The sequence below is a fragment of the Neolamprologus multifasciatus genome, chromosome 3, assembly GCF_963576455.1.
Source record: "Neolamprologus multifasciatus chromosome 3, fNeoMul1.2, whole genome shotgun sequence".
Taxonomy (NCBI): domain Eukaryota; kingdom Metazoa; phylum Chordata; class Actinopteri; order Cichliformes; family Cichlidae; genus Neolamprologus; species Neolamprologus multifasciatus.
The window spans coordinates 30102803-30124323 of record NC_140441.1 but is presented as its reverse complement, the minus strand read 5'-3'; the positions used below and the strand labels follow the sequence as shown (position 1 = coordinate 30124323).

At 39.2% G+C, this 21521-nt stretch overlaps 1 protein-coding gene across 9 annotated transcripts in view; it reads right to left on the bottom strand.

Moving 5' to 3' along the window:
• The window catches only part of LOC146522501 (adhesion G protein-coupled receptor F4-like), a 36960-nt gene extending 15761 nt beyond the window's left edge, over positions 1-21199 (bottom strand). For 3 of the 9 annotated variants that reach the window (XM_085144497.1, XM_085144506.1, XM_085144513.1), the window contains exons 1-12: positions 20855-21199; positions 20423-20734; positions 15460-15489; positions 14562-14717; positions 14298-14465; positions 13480-13509; positions 11128-11283; positions 10861-11028; positions 10538-10567; positions 10111-10149; positions 2563-2718; positions 2299-2466 (exon numbers count right to left, since the gene is read on the bottom strand). In XM_085144497.1, the coding sequence (XP_085000623.1) occupies positions 2299-2466; positions 2563-2718; positions 10111-10149; positions 10538-10567; positions 10861-11028; positions 11128-11278 (712 nt within the window). In that variant the 5' untranslated portion in view covers positions 11279-11283; positions 13480-13509; positions 14298-14465; ... (2 more) ...; positions 20423-20734; positions 20855-21199. The remainder of the gene's footprint in view (positions 1-2298; positions 2467-2562; positions 2719-10110; positions 10150-10537; positions 10568-10860; positions 11029-11127; positions 11284-13479; positions 13510-14297; positions 14466-14561; positions 14718-15459; positions 15490-20422; positions 20735-20854) is intronic. The other 6 variants (XM_085144523.1, XM_085144517.1, XM_085144522.1 and 3 more) reach the window with 6 other exon arrangements.
• Between the last annotated feature and the right edge of the window lie 322 nt (positions 21200-21521).

The window sequence follows — 21521 nt, the reverse complement described above, 5'->3', positions numbered from 1 at the left end:
AGGAAATTCAGGGTTTATTTTCTAGTATATGACAAAAATGATTAACAGAGAAAAAAGGAAAAAAGAACAAGAACACGCTCTTATTTCTAACAACAAAGTTTACACTGAAGCCTATGTTTGATAGATGATCCTTGGTAACCATAGCTATATGTTGATGAACACCTGCTGGTCAGATACATTCATTAAGGTCTTTGGTGAAAGCACTTTTCTGTAGCAACAGCTAGATTTCAGTGCTTACTTGTGATTGGTTTACAAAACTCTCCATTAGAAGGACGGAAATATCATCGAATTTTATGTAAAGAATAACATAAAAATGTAAGGAAGGGATTTTAGAGTTTAGACTGGGCAGGTAGGGATAGATATAGAAAGAATGATATGGTGTGGCTTGACATTGGATGATTTTAAGTAAACAATGTGACTGGATGTGTACATCTGTATTGGTGTATTTGTAGGTGGTATTCCTTTGAGACCTACTTTTAGGCCACTAAAACTGACCCAGTTAATTAAACTAATGCACCAATCTCAGGGGGAGCTTCCATTAACAAGTGTGGCTGACAGGACTCAACCTGCAAGGCTACTCGGTTTAAAATGTTTGAATGGGTCATTCTGAAAAGCTCATGAATTCTAGAAAGGGTGGTATTGTGGTCGTAATAAACAAGTCTACTTAAGAAATTGTATCTCTTCTCTATGTTTCATGATATCTGGAAGTGGTAATATCACAAAGTGGATGCATTCAGCTACAAGTAGTTTATTTGTGATCAGGTCACAGAACTCTCCAGTGAGAGGAAGCCCTTTTATGTACTTGCAGGTTTGTGAGGAGACATTATTGCAGAGTGCAGGATTTTTAAAAGGAGAACGGGAGGCAGGACCTTCAGTTTTCAGACTCCTCCTCAGTGGAAGCATAAAACCAGCTCCCAGTTTGGATTTGGGAGACACTCTCTCTCTAACTTTAAAATATTCCTTTTTGACAGTTAGGAATAGTTGTTTTGAAATGGCCTTAGAATATTTTAAATTGGATGGGAATAATCAGGAACAGTATAAATTAAGTTTGGTTTAGAAGTTTATTAAATTAAATTTGTACGAGATAAATTCATTAAACTGTTAGTTAATTCTTTCTTGTCGCCAGTCAGGAATTGTTTGTGGTGGAAGGTTTGGAGATACTCCTTAAAAACAAGAAAGTAAAGCCATCCCACAGGCCCGTGTACACCCTCAGAAACAACCCTTTTGTCCGTCCCATCATGGCTATGTGGCCATGGTGAAAATTAAGGCGTTTAGCAGTATTGCTGAAGAGAAATGGGAGTCAATGGATGTCACGGTCCCCGTCTCTCTGGTTGGCTCACGCTGGCTACAGGTTTTGTTGTTGTTGTTCGTTTTTGTTTTTGTTTTCTTTGTCTCTCCTCCTCCTCTCTGCCTGAGTGGAGCTCGTTACGGGCTCTCTCTCTTGGCCCACGCACCTATGTGATACTGTCCACCTGCTGTTGATCTGGCTGATTTCCCAAACTGCTATTTAAGGCAGTGGCACAGAGCAACTCACCGCTGGAACGTTGAACCTCCTGAGTTCGTGCTCTCGGCATTATCAAAAGAATCCCCTGTGTGTATTTTGCTGTGGAAGTAACGTTAACTTTTGTGTGTAGATATCCCTCTTCTGGACCAAATCACGGGACCTGCCCGGGTGTGGCAGCGTGTGTGGAGTTTTGGAGCGAGTGCGGCTGAAGAGGAGTGCGTGTGTGCGGAGGAGCTGTGGCGGTGACTGTGTGGAAGAGGAAGCGTGTGTGTGGATTCCCCCTCCCCCCCTTCTCTCCCTGGAGCCCTGGACCCCCCTCCCAACTCACTGTACATATATATATAGCACTGAGGTGATCCCTGTTGTAAATAAATCTCCTTTTGTTCTCAAAGAAAGAACTGTCTGCGCGTGAGTCCGTCCATAACGCCGTGACAATGGAGTTATTTTGTTTAGGTGTCATGAAATTTTAAGTAAGCTCAACAAATATAAGCAAACACAAATTTTGTCTGTGGAGTTTGGATCATAGGGTATCTTGCTATTGCAAATGTACCGTTTCTCTATTTTCTATGGAGAGTAAACAGGAACCTTAATATGCAATAAACAATATAGAGAAAAACACAAGATAGAGAGGACTGGAGAGAAGAAGTTGAAGCTGAAGTTTTGTTTTTTTGCCATACTGTAAAAAGAGTTTAAAAAACAAACCAGTATAATAATTATTTTTGGTTGGTTTGCAATATTGGGGGTGTCTGTGCTGCAGAGCAAAGAGTTAGAAACTGGCCGTGACAGAGGCTTACTTGCGATTGGTTCACAGAACTCTCCACCAGGAGGAAGCCCTTTGATGCATTCACAGGTTTGGGAGGTGACATTACTGCATGCACCGTAAAGGCCACACTTGTCACATGACCAGGCAAACTGGTCCTCACATTGACACTGCAGTCCTCCAGTGGAGTTTGGATAGCACCCTGATAAAGACATTTAAGACAATCACCAAACACAGCTCATAAATCATGCACCAGAGTATGAACACATTTAAATGTGACTGAGCACAAAATTCTTACATGTGGTGAAGTTCAAGTCTTCTAGTATTAAAGACCCAGTGATTGTTTGGGGAAAGGACACATTTCTCATATAGCCTCTGAATAGATCAATGAAATTTGGGGGCAGACTGGATATTGGGAAGAGCAAGTTCAAGTCTATATTAAACTCCACTGGCTCTGTAGAGGAGACAAGAAGAAAATCATCACAAAACTCTTTCACAATTATGAGAAACAACATTTACATAAATTGTTTATGAACAAACATCCCATTTATCTAACATGTTTCTACTTCTTTTGAGACGTACAGGACCAGAAGAAGTACAGAAGTGAAGGGCCACACTTCTTAAATTTTTATTTTAGATTTTTTCAGCTCCATTGTGACAGGTGTAAAAAAGAGCACCTAGCCATGCAGTCCACCTTTTTCCAAACATTTATGAAAGAATGGATCATTCTAAAGAGCTCACTAAGGGTACGTCCACACCAAGGTTATTATCGTTAACGAAAACTAACGAAATAACGAAAACTAACGAAATAACGAAAACTAGGAGTGAAAAAACATTTTCGTTAACGGAAATAAAAATAAAAACAAAAAAAGGAAAACTAACTAAAACTGTAATGAGTGTTCACAAAACTAACTAAAATTAACAGAATTTATAGCAAAAATGTGTTTAGTTTTCATTGATGTGTGCGTGTCATACAATAGTCAAGGGTGAAAATGAAGTTTAGTTTACAGATTTTTTTCTTGCTGTCTCATTATGCCAGCAGGTGGCAAGTACGTTAGTCGAGTCGTCTGTGTTGCTGCTCCGTCCTCTCGCAGAATCATGTCAGGAAAAGTCGGAAGAAAGCGCCAGACTCCAATTTGGGATTACTTTGAATATGACTGTGTTTTGGATAAAGCAAGTGTCTTGTAGTGGAAAGAGACAAATTATGAGGGACATTTCTAAAGGGAAAAAAATCCCACAAACCTTAAAGTGCACTTGAAAAGCTCACACAAGAAGGCTAACCTAGCTTACCTCATCCCCAGAAAACAGAAGCTAACCCCAGGCAATGTAGCGTGATGCATCCCGAGACAACAGGACTGGGATATCTACACAACTGTGTGAGTCAATTGCCTTCAAAGAGTTTATCGATTCACTTGAACCAAAATTACGAACACCTGGTACTGCGAGAGTTAATAGTCTCATTGGGGCCAAGATATACATTTTATAGTTGCCTGGTATCAATGGTTGTTCATCTGCCTTTATTTATTTATTTATTTATTTATTTTAAGAACCCATAGGTGGGAATGTGAGTTGTCTGTCTCTGCATGTTAGCCCTGCGACAGACAGGCGACCTGTCCAGGGTGCAGTATGGTAGCTGGAATAGCAACATACCCAAGGATAAGCAGAAGAGAATGACTGATATGATGAAACTGGGATTTTGTTACACTTAATTATTGCAAACACAACTAAAACTATAACTGAAACTAATCAAAACTAAACTGAAACTAAGGATTTTCAAAAAAATAAAAACTAAACTTAACTAGCAAACAATTGGTAAAAACTAATTAAAACTGATATAAAATTGAAAATCTGAAGTCAAAACTAAATAAAAATAAAACTAATGAAAATTGCAAAACTATTAAAACCCTGGTCCACACTAGCCCAGACAGATTTAAAAACGGCGTTTTCATCTGAAAATGCTCCCCATCCACACTAGCGTTTTCAGTCGTTTTCACGGAGTTGTGCATCCACATTGAAACGGCCAAAAATGCTTACGTTCCAGTACTGTGCATGCGTGAAACGCAAGACGATTCGATCTCCCTCATTTCTGTCTGCTGTTTATTTACTTTCTGGCTCTTTGAAACGTTGCAGCAAAATGTCGAGGAAAAGCACCGAGTTTTTAAAATGGACTAACAATGAGGTGGAGTTGTTGCTGTGAGTAACACAAAAGTACAAAGTTGCAAAAGCAAGTGAGAATTAAAGAATTTGAAGAAAAGCTATCTGAAGCATGTACAAACTCATGTCAATCTTTAATAGGGCTGTCAAAATTGAGAGCAAACAAAAGTGATTGGTCGCTTGACTGCATCACACGACTACAATGTGTCATCGTTTTCGCTGTCCACACTGCGACGTGAAAGCACCGTTTTCAAATGCATGCGTTTTCGAGAGCGTTTTCAAAACGCTGTTTTCCTTGAGCGAAAACGCTGTCTCACTGTGGACGGGAGGCCAAAACGGAGAGAAAACTATGCGTTTTTAACCAAAAACACATTAGTGTGGATCTAGCCTAACTTAATAACTACAGTGGTCCAAACCTCCTCTGGCATGAGCTTAAAGACATGAGTATTTAGTTAGTTAATTTTGACAACAACATTGATTTTGATGCAAATTTTTATTATTATAATAAAAGCAATTCTCAATGATATTCAAGAAGAAATTTAGTAGTATAAATTTGGATGGTATTTACATAGTGCATTTATGTAGTAGAAGCATATAAATCTTGTTGAAATTGGAAATTATTAAAAAACATTAAATCATCGGTTTCAATTGACATAGTAAACCTAGTCAGATTACTAAAGAAAGTATAACCCTTATTCACAAAATGGTTTTTCCAAATGCTCATTTTTCAATAACAAGTGGATTGCTTTTGAGTGATGGAAGTTATCATATTCCTGTTTTTTGGATTATACATAATTCAGATGTTAATTGTTCATTTAATGTGTGAGTAAACCACCTTGAAAATGCTGGTTGAAAGAAAAAAAGTTTTACAAAATACAATGAATAAAGTTTCGCAAAAGGCAAGTAAAAACACTAACTTTATAAGAAGTTTTTACATAAGTAAAATATAAATTAAAAGTAAAATTAGCAACTATATTGAAGTTACAGATGAAGTCATATAATAATAAATAACAACAAGAATGTAAAAGAAGCAGTGGGAATTGCTATAATTAATAATATTATTTAGAATAATTGTTACAATTATACATTTAAGTTATTTTTAAAATAGTGATAATGTCAGAATTGAACATATTAAAAATTCTTGAAGATATCAATAAATATTTTGTAAGAATAAGTTGGCTAGTTGGCTAGTACAATTGTTGGCTACTACAATTGTTTCCTCATGTTTTTCCACTCCCCTTCATTACCCCTAGTGTGTATTTAGTCTGTGTGTTTCCGTTCACTCATGGTCAGGTCATCTGTTATGCTCACCATTGTTGCCATCAGCCCAAATAAAGGCTCATTTTTTGTTGAAAACCACAGTATCACTCTCAGCGTCTGCTTCTCGGTCCTGAACTCTAAAACATTGCCGTTCCCCGCCATGACATCACGCCATGACATCACGCCATGCCGCGATATGGATGCTCAGCGGATGTTGTTTCTTAGATAGGTCTCGCTCACCTCACATGGGCTTGTGGAGTTTCGTGTCTGGCACCTCGGATATGCAGACAAAGTTGCGGATATTAAGTGACATGGAGGCAATTCTCCGCAGTAGTCTGGGGCTGTTGTGGATCTCTTCAGCTTCGGAGCTAGGCCAGGCCAAGGAGAAGTTCCCAGCCAGTGGTCTCCGCTAGAGGTCTCCGCGCCTGCTGGTCTTGCTACGCTGTCACCCGCAAGTCCATCATTCACGGCTCCCTCGCCATTGCCTGCAGTCCCACAATTCACAGGTCCCTTGCCTTCACCTAAAGCCCGGCCCTTCACAGATCCCTCACCGTCGCCTGCAGCCCCACCATTCACGGCTCCCTTGTCATCATCTGCTGCTCCATCATTCGCGGTTCCCATGCCGCCGTCATACCCAGCATGCTTGTGCCTGCCAAGTCACCGGAGGATTCTTGATCATGTTTACACAAGCACCTTCCCTACGTTGCATGTGGTCGGTTTCCATAACTACCTAAGAATGGACATTTGTGCTGCCCATCTCTGTTTTATCGCCGCCGCGGCTTTCTGCATGGTCAGACTGCAGAACTCTGTAGGGACTGTTCCTGATCTCCAATGTTTTGTTTTGTTGGGTTGCCGGTTCGATCCCCAGCTCTGTCTGTCTTGGTTGTTGTGTCCTTGGGCAAGACACTTCATCTTATTATCAATAAGCAAGTATCTTCTATTGATGATGGCCAGAGGGGTCGAAGGGGCCTCGCTTTTGTCAGTCTGCCCCAGGGCAGCTGTGGCTACAACTGTAGTTTGCCTCCACCACTGTGTGAATGTGAGAGTGAATGAATAGTGGAATTGTAAAGCGCTTTAAGGGTCTCGAAAAGCACTATATAAATGCAGTCCATTATTATTATTACTACAGACACAATAAAATAAGCCGCTTATTTCTGCGTATATCTACAATCTAATTTGTTCAGTCACAACACCTAGTTCATGATATCAGGTCATAGTTAAAACCTAGATCGAATGCTTAATGGTCTTGTAGAGTTGACGTTTTTCAAGAATTGCTACCTGCTGTGGTCAAAAAGAGCTAATCTTTGAGTTGATCCAGATCCATTTAAAATTAAAGCTGAAAGCAGTGTTAAGAGGGCCCTCGCACCCCAGTGCATCGAGTCATGCCCAACACCTACACCCAGCACGTCTGATGTCACATTGATGGAAGTTATGTATAATACCACGAGCTAAATTTCATCTCGTTCAATGATGATTATAGTCGTCCCACTAGGTGGCGCTCTAACCATTACTGACAAATGGCATATCAAACATTTGCGAGCTTGACTCTTGACTCATGCCTGCCATGTTTAGGAAAGATTGGACATTGTGTTTTTGAGTGATAGCAGATTTCTGCTTTTTGGCAATTTATTGAAACTCCACGTTCCGCCATGACCACCTGGTTTCAGCAAACATAAAAAGCTTTGCAATTTAACGTCACAAAGGTCTTTAGATTCCATGCACCGGAGATCATGTCGATATGATGAAATCCCTAGGAGGAGTTTGTCAAAGTACGAGGCCACTTACATTTTAAAATGGCTGACTTCCTGTTGGATTTGGGATATTGCTCCAAGAGACTTTTTTGTACATTGTGATATCTTACGTAAGCTTACCAAGTTTCAGACTCATAAATGAAACATAGGGCAGGGGCTGGTTGTTTGAAATTTTGTAGGGGTGGCTGTGGAGCCATTTTGCAATATTCCATGAAAACAGTCGCATAACAAGAAAGCCTACCTCACATTGAGGTGTGTGCAAAGTTTGAGCTTTCCAAACCCCTCAAAAGCTACTTCCTGTTTCATAGTGAATCACCTTGCCACCAGGTTGCGCCGTTCAATTTAAACTCACAATTTTCATCATGAGGGACTGATGTTTATTCTCACTGCTTTTCAGGTTGATCTGATCAACCTGTCAGGAGAAGTATATCAAAGTGTAAGACATGATATTTCCCTTTCCCACTAGGTGGCACTCGTACTATTCCTGACAATGGGTATATCAATCTGTTCAGGACGGATACGTCATCATGTCTGTAAAGTTTGGTAGTGATTGACTACCAGACTGGATTTCTTTGAGTTATAGCAATTTCGTTCTTCACAGCAAAACATCAATGTTCAACATTCTGCTGGGATCACGCCCTTCTGCGAAAACTCAGTTTTCAATGTATTGCCAAGACCAACACCTTAAAGCTTTCCTGGATAAATCTGAGGCTACATGGGTCACCCACCTCGATACTGTACTCCAAAGAGTAAAACATGACATTTTCTGTTGCCACTAGGTGGCATTGTCACCGTTGTAAAATATATCAGTTGAAATGTGTTCAGGAGCAGAGCCTTATCATATGTCAGAAGTTTGGTCCAGATCGGAAGATTTATATGGGAAAGAGAGGAAATAACATTCTCATGGCGAATGATCAAAATACGCCGTGGCGCCACGGCCACACCCTAGAGTGAAAACTCAAAAGCTCCGCAATTTAATATGACCCAGGTGTGTAGTTGAGACTGACCTAATATGAAGCTGATCCAATCAAATTCCTATGAGGAGTTTGCAAAAGTACAAGGCCTGGAAATGGCAAAATCAGAGCCAAAATGCCACCTTCAATCCAAAATGGTGGACTTCCTGTTGGGTTTGCGTCAATGGGCCCAGTGACTTTTTTGTTTCTCTCAGCATGATACACGTGTGGGAAAAATTTCATTCATGTAGTTCAAACTGTGTATTCATAGGACTTAATTTAACAACGTATAAGTGACACTCCAGAGCCATTTTGTACGGCCCATGTGTGAAACCATTATAGTACAAAATCTTTCACCAGACCTGACATATGTGCAAAATTTCATGAGTTTTTGAGCATGTTTAGGCCCTCAAAAGTCACTTGTTTTGTCTGAATAACAATAAGAAGAAACGGAGCAGATATAATAGGACCTTCTCAGTGCTCGGGCCCTAATGAAAGAACTGCTAAAAAAGTTTTTTTGGCTTTGCCACCAGAACGTCATGACAGTTTGAATACCTGACAGAAAATGAAAATGAATCTGGCAGTAAAACAGCCTGTTTCAGTTTAAGCCTTGTTTTCAATAAATTGCTGCTCAAAAAATAAAAAACTGAATTTCAGGTTAAAGCTTTCATTTCAATAACCGCCAAACAGCTAAAAGAGCAAATGAGAGCAGATAAACAGATTCCACACAAAGATGTAAACACAAAGCGCGGCCGCGTCACATCAGAATCTGTGAGGTGTTGCCTTTCTCACCCGACGGCATACACAGACACTCCGTCTGGGCTAAAAGTCCACATTTCACAGACTCTGATGCTGCACGGTTCGTCACTCTCCAACCAAATTTCACTGAACCAACAGCAAAAGAAGATCAGAACTACGCTTCACATTTGATAAACATTGTCATGAGTTCCCTCTTACTTTTGCTGTTTTGCTTAAACCACGATAAAAAAAAAAGAAAAATCACACTTCCTGCAGAGCTCTCTCTGTCCGTGTACTTCAAGAACAGATTCCCATCTCAAATCTTTCTTCTGCATTGTTCACTTGCTTATTAGGTATCAGTTTACCGTTTGTGTTCAGTGCTGTCAGCTGCTGTTTTGTTGTTGTTGTTGTTTTTTTCAAAAATGGAATCCGACAAGGAAACGTAATTTTTGTTGTTCAATACTGAAGAAATTTAAACTTTTTAAAATTTATGCAGAACTGCAAAACACTTAGCTGTGTATCTAATAAAACCTATGTAACTCTGCTCTGCTTTACTTTAGCAGCATCGGGTAATGTTGGGACATTTACACGTCTGATGAAGTCTCAAAAGTGTCAGTACTGATAAATTATCAAAATTATAAGTATTTCTGACAGAGGCAAAATTTCTCTGATTCAAATCTAATCGAATCAAATCGGGGATCAAATTGAATCAGGACCTTGTGAATCAGAATCGAATAGATTCTACAAATCAGTCCGCACTGTTCTAATCTGGTACTGTCAAACCTTATTGACTACCACCACTTAAACTGAAAATTTAAATACTCCCAGCTAATTGATTCACATGCCAAACAGATGTCATCCCAGATGATTTAAAGAGCTGTATTGTTGCAACAAAAGTGATTCATTTTTCTTTACATTTTTAAGTGCAAGTCATAATCTGGAGCTCACACAAAGACCTTCATTCTTCACTATACATTACAAACTTCTTACTGTATGTTGGTGTAGGTGATGTTGTTGATGGTGTTGTGGCTATGGAAACAGGAAAAAAAAACAGCAGTTAGATTATAGCATACTTTTTGATATTTCAAATTAATATTTTCAAATGCAGCCACAGAGTCTAATGTACATCATCCTTGCAACATTACATATTATGTCTTTAATATCAAGTGTTTGCTTTAAGGACATGAAGCAGAACACTTAATGTGCCGTGGTTATATATTATCACTGTATAAGCTTTGGTCATAAAAGGAAGTTTAAAATTATATTTGAACATTTATAAATTATTAACACAATTTGAACTGTTGAAAGATTTTTTTAGGTTTGTAAGTACAGTGACTACACATCTTTTTGTAATGACATTTACTGCAGAACAATACTTTAAAGAAGGAACAATGAAGCAAGAAGAATGTTCACATACCAGGAGTTGATGGTGGACATGGAGCAATATCTGTGGAGGACAATTATGGTTTTAAACTGTTCATTTTCTAGTCAATGACAAAAGTGATTAACAGCAAAAAAGAAAACCAAAAACACAAATGACAAAGTGACAAAAAAGGAAACAAGAACACAGCATTGTTTCTAACAACAGAAAGTTTACAGTGAAGCATATGTTTAATACATGATCATAATGACCATAACCATAGCTATATGTTGATGAACACATGCTGGTCAGATACATTTATTAAGGTCTTTGGTGAAAGCACTTTTCTCTAGCAACAGCTAGAAGATTTCAGTGCTTACCTGTGATTGGTTCACAGAACTCTCCAGTAGAAGGAAGTCCTTTTATGCACCCACATGTTTGGGAGATGACATCACCACAGGCACCGTATACTCCACACTTATCACATGACCAAGCAAACTGGTCCTCACACCGGCACTGCAGCCCTCCAGTGGAGTTTGGATAGCACCCTTTTTAAGACAACGCATACAGTTCATAAGTCATACAGGATCACATGAACACTATTACATATGACTGAGTACAAAAGTCAATTAAGATCAAGTCCTTACATGTGGTGAAGGTCAGGTTTTTCAGTGTGAAAGACTCAGTGATGGTTTGGGTTAGGGAGACATTTCTCACAATGTGTCTGAGTACATCACTGAAATCTGGGGCCACACTGGATGCTGGGATGTGTAATTCAAGGACTATATCAAAGTCCATTGGTGCTGTGAAGGAAAAAAGGGGAAAATTCATCACATAGACCTGTTACAATGATGGGAGATGTCATTTAATATAAGATATTGTGTTAAGACGTGTATATGTCAGATTATCAAGGAGTTTAGATTTGTTTTCCAATAATTTACTCCAGTCAGCTCTCCTCATTCGTTACATGAGACAACCTAATATATAAATAAGCAGTGGTGCAACGGATCAAAAATCTCACGGTTCGGATCGGATGAAGGTTTTAAGTCACAGATCGGATCAATTTTCGGATCAGCAAAAAAAGAAAAAAGACAAAAGTTTAACATTTAATTATTGAAGTATTTTTTGCCTGTTAAAACATTCAACTCAAGACTCAGTCCACGCAATTATATAAAAAAATTATGGTACAATATAGGGCAGTACAGTCTTTGTATCTACCACTCAATTCTATTCAATTCCATTTTATTTATAAAGCGCCAAATCACAACAACGGTCGCCTCAAGGCGCTTTATATTGTAAGGTAGACCCTACAATAGACTATGTGCACGTTAGCATATGCTACTTCCGGTGCGGAAACTCCTGTGGGGAGCTTTGTTTCCGGTGTCCTACTCGCGCCTTGTTTACGGTCCAATACAAGTTAAGCAAATGAATGAATCAAGCAGCGATTTACATTTCTATAGATGTCTTGGGCATTTACCCAATATATCTGTAAATGATGTTCATCGACTTGTCGATATTTTTTCCCGGCGCCTCAGAGCAAAAGAGAAAAGGGATTCAAATGTTATATTTCTCAGCTGTCCCTCGTTTATCTCAGGTGTTATGTTCTAAAAATAACCAGCGATAGGTGAAATCAAGTAGCCAATTTTATTTTTTGACGGTGCAAAATGTTTCGTGGACATCGTGGACATACAGTACTGCACTTCAGAGTCACACTGCCAGGGATCGATGCAGCGATTCTGTACTGTACAGGAGAGACGGCACGGAGATCGTCTGCAGCGATCAGGACGCAGGACACAATGTGACGTAAAAAAAATAAGCATGCAAACTTGCACTAAAAAATCTGCGAAACAGCGAGGTGAGAGGTAAACCGCGTTATAGCGAGGGACCGCTGTAATTTTGAAGGTAAGTCACAACATACCCTTAGTAAATACTAATGTATAGAAACCCTTACCAGCAATCATTCATTTTTTGTGTGGCTTTTTTTTCACGGTTTGTTAACATGCTGTGTAGGTGTGTACTTGACTAGCTGATATCGACATAACAGGGAAACATCTGGTTTGACTATTCTTCACCTGTAGTTTGAATGCTGAACATTTGCCTGTTTAAATCATAAGACCAGTCACTATACAGAGATGTGCTTCTGAATGTGGACGATGTGTCTTCTGCTGCAGTGATGCAGTTCTGCTTGTGTTGAGTGATGTAAACAACTGATCGATCTAAACTCTTTAAACGTCAAAATTGATCATTAGATTTTTTATGACACAACAGTGGTGAGTGTTCCCACCTTCTGCTCTTTTTAACTTAACACGATCTTTCCGTTTTCGAGTTTTGGACATGATTTTGGAGTATATCTTAGTAGCGATTGACCGCAAAGTAAAGCTATCAGAAATGTACAACCCTATATCCGGTCTCAAACCAGGAATTTAGCATTTTCTCGTGCACAGGGTCTATAATACATACCGCTCATTATATCGCACTTCCATTGCTCTGGAGGTCTGAACGATATTGCCACTAAAGTGGACGCGAACGGGATATCATAGCGTGGCTCAAGCACGTTCATCATAGTTTAAACCCCTTGTTTTGCACAATGAAATACGGCCTCCCGTCTGCAGCTAAACACCCCAGTAGCTTTTGTAATAGCTTTAGCCCGGTCGGATTGGGTAGCAAAGGGCTGCTTAAATACCGCAAACTCCTCTGCTTCTCCACTTGGACCGCTAGCGCTGGCCATAATTATCACTTGACAGACTGACCACGCGCACCATACACATACTTTTTTTCTTCTTTTTCGAATCTTCGGATCACGTGCGTGCCGAACCGTGGAGCGGGATCGGTTCCGATTACGGATCAACCGTAATCGGTTGCACCACTACAAATAATTGATTCATAAACGAACTGTAATGCTTATCTTTCGTAAGTTTTATTACTACATAATTGGTCGAACTTTATCCCTGCAATAAATAAATGAATAAACGCATAAATAACCAAGATGTTTGTCATACCAGGAGTTGTTGTTGGACATGGAGAGATACCTGTGAATGAAGATAAAACATTTAAATATTTCATTTTCTTCTCCCTGTAAAAACGGTAATTTCAGTCATAATCAGCACCAGATTTAAAACATATTAAATATGGACACAAGCATTTTGCCACACATTATACTCAGTACTGCTCAGAATGCAATCAGTTATGTAAAAAAATAAGTTGGTTTAAGTTAAAAACATTATAAAGAATAACAAAAAATAAACCATGATGATGATTCCAATAACACGCCTTTCACTAAAAGTCTGGCTGGAAACAGCCTTGAAAGATATCATTGTGGGAGAATGGGTGGCAGCTATACACAAGAGCCACTAAAGAATGTCTGGCTTATATAATATATACACAGTTATAAAGAGAAAAATTAAAAGAACGATTTCTGGATTAAAAAGAGATTACGTTAAAATGACTGTTCATTTGAGAATGTACTAAAGATAGAGTATAACCATATGTGACTGAATGTTGACGTGGTGGAATTTCTATGTGAAGAATAACATAAAAAATGTAATGTAGTGATTTTAGAGTTTAGACTGGGAGGATGGAGATAGATATAGAGAGACGGATAGGGTGTGGCTGGACATTGGATGATTTTATGTAACCAACATGATTAGATGTCTAGATGGGGGGAGACAGAGGAGGAAGGTGAGTAGGCACTTGGCAGAGCATAAAAAACAGAGCACCCAGAGACACTCTTTTGTATTCCCTGCGTCTCCTCTAAGATGAGCAGTTCAGAGGATTGGATTTGAAAATTATTCTATTTCTTCAGCTACAAGCTGCTTACTTGTGATTGGTTCACAGAACTCTCCACCAGGAGGAAGCCCTTTGATGCATTCACAGGTTTGGGAGGTGACATTACTGCATGCACCGTATAGGCCACATTTGTCACATGACCAGGCAAACTGGTCCTCACATTGACACTGCAGTCCTCCAGTGGAGTTTGGATAGCACCCTGATAAAGACATTTAAGAGAATGACCAAACACAGCTCATAAATCATGCACCAGAGTATGAACACATTTAAATGTGACTGAGCACAAAATTCTTACATGTGGTGAAGTTCAAGTCTTCTAGTATTAAAGACTCAGTGATTGTTTGGGGGAAGGACACATTTCTCACATAGCCTCTGAATAGATCAATGAAATTTAGGGGCAGACTGGATCTTGGGAAGAGCAAGGTCAAGTCTACAATAAACTTCACTGGCACTGTAGAGGAGGCAAGGAGAAAATCACAAAACTCTTTCACAATTACGAGAAACAATTTCACATAATTTTTTTATTTTTATATCACATTTATCTAACATGTCTCTACTTCTATTGAGACTTTACATGTTAACGACTATTGAAAAAGCTGTCATGTTACAGTAATCTGTGGTAAATAGACACTCGTGCTTTAACCTCCCAAGACCCGAACTCTTTCGTGGCATGCATTTTTAATTTCTCTTTGCAATTTGGGCTGATTGGGACCTGATGAATTTAAAAACAAAGAACTACGTGATTTTTTTTTTAACCTGATTTTTGTTTCTGAGAAAATGAGATCCACATATGAGGACATTCGGTTTAAATTCCGATAGAACAGTGGCAGTATAACGTCCTTGTAAGTGGATATCAGGCCCTTGTAGAGCAAAATTTAGTAATTTGGTCTAGACAACCCAAAATGTGATGTCCACATATGTGGACACCAGGTCCTAGGAGGTTAAATTAAATGTGTTATAACATATGGTGATCACTCTCATACACAACATATTTGTCACTACAGCTATAGAATTTTTGAAACATATTTCATAGCAAACTTCCGTATTAGGCAAATTTAAAAAAAAAAAATCAAACATATGCACACACATCTTGTTTTTTCTAAAGTGAATGAAGATTGGTGCCATACAATTATCCCACCCTGTTAAATTTAAAGTAAAAGCAGTAATTAGAAGAAAATGGATTTTTTTCATACCAGGAGGGTTTGTTGGACCTGGAGAAATACCTGTAAACCAAGATAAAACATTTAATTATTTATTTTTAATACCCAGGAAAACAACACAATAATGGTTTACATACATCATCTTAAGAATTTGCTATTTGGACAGAAGTACAGGCCCATATCTCTTGATTTAAAAAAAAAAAATAAAAAATAATAATAATAATAATAATATATATATATATATATATATATATATATATATATATATATATATATATATATATATATATAGCATATAGCATCTATTGTTAAAATTGTTAAAAATAGCATCTATGAAAGAATGGATCTTTCTAAAGAGCTCACTAATTCACTAACTACAGAGGTCCAAACCTTCTCTGGCATGAGCTCAAAGACATCGGTTTCCTTGGCTGGGCAGCTGCAGCTGATCCAACTGAACATAAATGATTTTGAACAGAACTGAACAGTGATTTTGATGCAAATTTTTATTGTAATGATACAAACCATTCCGAACATTATTCCAACAATCAATTTAACAATATAAATTTGGATGCTATTTATATCTTGCATTTAAATAGTAGAAGTATTATTATTATTGTTAAAACTAAAAATTATTTAAAAACATTAACTCATCAGTTTGAAGTGATAGCCATGAGTGAGCCTTTAGTAACAAATAGAAAATGCAGATTTTTCGTTAGGAATTACGAGTCTTTTATAGAACAAAGAAATTGGTGTGATGTTTTATGGTGGTAGTGTACAGAAAGATTTTCAGTGTAAGGAAATGTAGGTCTATCAGTACTGTATACAATATTTTTGGGAAAATCTACACCGTAATTGTCGGGCTGTAAGCCGCTACTTTTTGCACAAGCTTTGAACCCTGCAGCTTTTAGTCAGGTGCGGCTTTTCTATGGATTGTTATGATTTTTGTGATATCGTAAGACGATTTGTTTTGTTTGTTCCGCTGTTGTACGGCACTACGTTGCCTGGCGGAAGGATCGGGGTTCAAGAGTGGTATGTTGGTCACATGTCCATCCACCAGGCAACGTAGTGCCGTACGAAGTAGCGCGAAAAACAAACTTCAAAGTAGCGCTACGCATTCAGCGGGAGGCGTGGATGACGAGCGGCGATAAACTTGCGAAAAGCAAGTTATGCTCAACTCGACCAGTGGATTCTGACAGCGTGGAAAAGTGTGAAAACATCCATGATCACCAACGGATTTCGAAGGGCTGGACTGCTGCATGATGGAGAGGAGGACACCGCCACAGCCCTTCTGAGGGTGTTCGACTCTGACACTGACAACGAGGATTTCTTTGGTTTTGAAAGTGACAACAAAGGAGAGAAGCGGAGAGTGGATGACGTAGCCATCCTGAGCCTGTTCGTATCCGACACTGGAGAAGAGGACTTTGGTGGTTTTAGTGCGCAGGAAGAAGAGAAAGATGGTGGTGAATGACTGACTTTTCTTCTTGTTAAAGCCGTGTCACTGCACCTGAACCTAAAACGTAGGCTGAATCTATTTTTCTGGTGTGCTGTAGGTTATTGTTATGTACTACATTTGTTACTCGTTTATGAAGCACAGTACATGTTTTGTACTTGTAATTACCGCTGCTTGTACATATACCCTAAAAAGTTATGCAAATATGTACCCCTAACTTGTTTTTCAAAATATTAATAAAAGGGGTGTGTCAACATTGAAACACCTGCGGCTTTTAGTCAGGTGCGGCTAATGTATGTACAAAACATGATTTTCCCCTGATTTTAGCTTGTGCGGCTAATATTCAGGTGCGCTTTGTAGTCCGGGAAATACGGTACTAAGATATTATTTGTTTGTGGTGCCTTTAATGATCATTTATTGAAATGAAAGGAGCATAAATTAACAAAAAAGTTTTGTCATTTTAAGTTTTGGTATACTTTTAATGTTTTAGCTGCGAATGTAGTGGCATAATCTTCACATATCAGGTCAGGTTGTCAGCATAGAACATCTTTGCTAAAGTGCTCCAATGTTCTTGAAGATTTCTGCCTGGTTTTATGTCTCTGCAACATAAATAACAAGCCGGCATTTTTCTTACAACAACAGCGATCAGCTCGACAGACCCTCAGTTTACTTGCATACATCCTACTCGCCTGTCAGCTGTTAAGCACCTGCTGCTGATTCAGGAAACAGGCCCATGATAGTCACACTTTAACTTGGGCAGCTGCCGCTCGATATAACGTCATGTCAGCGCAATATTGTGCACAAGATGAGTAAATGTAGTTTGTTTCCTAAACCCAGAGCTGCTTGAGCTTGTGTTTCCCTCAGAGTGACTGACCTGGGTTAAAGATGACTGTTCACTTATACTTCCTCATTTTTCGTCCTGTGTTATATTGTGGGGATCAACCTTTAAAACAATAATATTCCAGTTGTCATTAATATAGCGTCATAAACAATGCTGGTTGTTATGATAACACTGAGCCACTGTTTCTAAGGTCCCATACAATGTAATGATTTTGTGTGTTTTTTAAATAATGCAAATAATGTTTAAAGCTAAATCCAAGTTACCACACAAGTGTTTTCTCATTACTGGAATGTTTTGGTCAAACAAATTGAAAATTCTTCTATTTTTTTCAGCTACAAGTTGCTTACTTGTGATTGGTTTACAGAGCTCTCCACTAAGAAGAAGCCCCAAAGGTTTTTGAAAAGCCTTCAGCTTTCAGACCCCTTCCTCTGTGGTGCTTGCTAATATAAATAATTGAATAATTGGATTAAACTGAATCATGAGAGCTGCGCGACAGAGTCTGTGCCAAGCTTTAGCTATCAGACAGATGGCTTTACATTTGATTTTGGTAATAGAGGAGCTCATTATTGACTTAATGACTGCGAGGTGCCCAGGTCCTGGAGCTGCAACACAAGCCCAAATAATCTCCCTTCCACAGTTGTACTTGACAGTTCTTATTGAGTGTTTGTGCTGAAATGCTGTTTGGCTTTCAATACAGTATTCTCAACAGCACCAAAGAGTAAAACAGTTAAATGTTAGGTCTCTCTGAGACAGTCTCAGTTCAGACAAAAAAAATTATATTTATCCATGTAGATGCTAAAAATGACAGCCTCAGCGCAGCATTTAATGTGTTATTAGACTCAATTAGCTTCTCTCAAGGTCTTAAATAATCAGGCCCCATCTTATCTTGATGACCTTGTAGTACCATATCACCCTATTAGAGCACTTCGCTCTCGCACTTCACTGGTTTCTTTCTATTAAAAGGTGCTCGCTGATGAGTGTCCATGTCTGTCATGGTTTGCCAGGGCAAGCCATGTGGGGTGTGGAAATTAGGACCCAAGATACAGGCACTGACTTTGATGAGGTGAGTGAGCTCTTATTTATGAGTGGACAAACTACAGACAAAAGTAGAGGTGGTGAGGAAAGGAACTAAGAAATAACCTAAACTGGAAAACCTAACAAATGAAACTGAAGCCAAAACTCACGGGATGACATGCAAAGGAAAAAAGGAAGGAACGCGGAGGAAACATGGGCTGTATTCCGAATCAGGGTCTGCAGCCTTAAAGGCCGCATTTTAAGGCCGATTACGTCACAGCGACGCGACGAAGGCTGTCCCAATTCAAAGGCTGCTCGAAATGCGGCCTTCAAATGTGTCCTTCATTTCCCTGAATTTTAAGGATGTGGCGGTGTAGCCTTCATGGCCCAACATGTCCTAGACTTCACAGCGCGGCGGTGGGTGTGGATAACTTTGCCGAAAAAAACGGCAATGGCTGAAGCAGAGTGGCCAAAGAGTAAACTTTTAAAAGTAAGTACTGAATATTATGTCACTTATTTATGTGCAAACGTTTAATAATGAAGAACATTAAAACATTACTGTTGGCCACATGTCGGCAAAGTTGTGTGACATTAGTGATGTTTGTGTTTACTTGGTTTTAAAGCCTTTACTTTAAAATATACGCCGTTCAATAGTTGACCTTAATCTTACAGAGAATGTGATGCTTTTATGGATAATTAAAGTCAGTCATATATCCACAAACACAACAAGCTGAAAGTCAGTGATGCTGCTCGGTTTGCAGTCCTGAATATCACGGCACAAGCAGGATTCACTGCACTGTTAATGTTAGCTATGTTATATTGCTGCTTCTGTTCGGTGGTGTCGAGCCAAACGGACTTTAACGTGTGTTTGAACGAGCTGACGGTTCACTCGTTAAGCTGAAAGAAAGATGCTTTAATCACAGGAGTAACACATGTGTCCACTGTACCATCTGGGAACTCTTCTTGTTTCGTAATAACACAAACACTAAATCCTCCTTCTCTTGTGCTGTTTTGTAGCAGTGTATACACCTGAGACTGTCACCTGTCTGTCTGTCCTGCACTCTCTCTCTGTTTCTTTCTCTCTGATTGTGGAATAAAAGTATGAAGATGTATTTATAAGTTACACTTGTGTTTGAATCCTGCAGCTTATCACACATTTAATTTCCATGTGTGACGACTGCAAGTGTCCAGAGTGAGGACAGACTGAGGGACCCACTGCTGCACATCATCTGTGAGGCTTTGCACCCCTGATGATCCACCAGGACAAACTCAGCAGTGTGTGAGGAAGAGGAGGAGGAAGAGCCAGCAGCAGCTGACAGATGGAGAGAATAGACAGACTGTTCCCTGTTTGTGAAGGACTGCTAGGAAAGTTTAGAATAACTAATTGTCTGTCCTGAATCAGTCTTATTAGGTAATGTTCAAATAATTTGATCATTCCAGTGTTTTCAGTGTGGGAGAAAGTACTCAAGGCCTTCAAGTTACACACTATGAAAGGCAGCAACAAGTTTAATGTTCAGAAACATAAAGTATGTATCAGCAGCAGATTGGACCTAAAAATAAATGTTTGTTTCAGTTCTATGAAGCTTTGAGTATTTTGGATTAGTAGCACTGAGCCTTAGCAAGCACATGAATGAGAAGCGGAGGCGATTAAAGTTTATATTAACAGGGTATTAATCAAAAGAATATCTCACCTGAACAGATGACAGCAGCATCCTGACCATGTTCGCATCTGTTTGATCCAAATCCACTGTGTTGACACTCAGTTAGAGAACTTTCATTTCCTGAACAGGTCACATTGTCAAGCCAGATCTGTCCAGTTCCTGCACCAAAGTGAGCTGATTGAGGAACTTCCAGTGCCGACCCACAGTTTAACTGTCTGCAAACCACCCCAGCATCATTTAAGTCCCAGCCATCATCACAGACTGTTCCCCAGCTGTTATTGTGGTAAACGTCAACTCTGCCAGAACACCGAGTCGATCCAGATCCAGTTAATCTGATCACACCTTTTATGTAAAAGACATAACACAAACTATATTTCAATACATATCTTAAAGAAAATACAGATGCATAACACTAAAAAATACATTAACATACAGTTTTTTCATATCAAAAAGTGTTATCACCTGAACAGATGACACCAACATCATAAGAATGTAAACTGTAGTAGTAGTTGTAGTAGTTTCCCCATCCAGTGTGTTGACACTCAGTTAGAGAACTTTCATTTCCTGAACAGCTCACACCACTGAGCCAGACCTGTCCAGTTCCTGCACCAAATTTATATGATGGAGTAGCTTCTAGTGCAGATCCACAGTTTAACTGTCTGCAAACCACCTCAGCATCGTTTAAGTCCCAGCTATAATCAGAGACTGTTCCCCAGACATTATTGTGATAAACTTCAACTCTGCCAGAACATCTGCTCGATCCAGAACCAGCTAATCTAATCAGATCTAAAAGGGAAAGAACATGAAAAACATTTTAATATACCATTACATCAAAAAAGACTACCTTGCAATATTACCTCTATCCAGCAGTTTTCACACCTGAACAGATGACAGCAGCATCCTGACCATGTTCACATCTGTTTGATCCAAATCCACTGTGTTGACACTCAGTTAGAGAACTTTCACTTCCTGAACAGGTCACATGATCAAGCCAGATCTGTCCAGTTCCTGCACCAAAGTGAGCGGATTGAGGAACTTCCAGTGCCGACCCACAGTTTAACTGTCTGCAAACCACCTCAGCATCATTTAAGTCCCAGCCATCATCACAGACTGTTCCCCAGCTGTTATT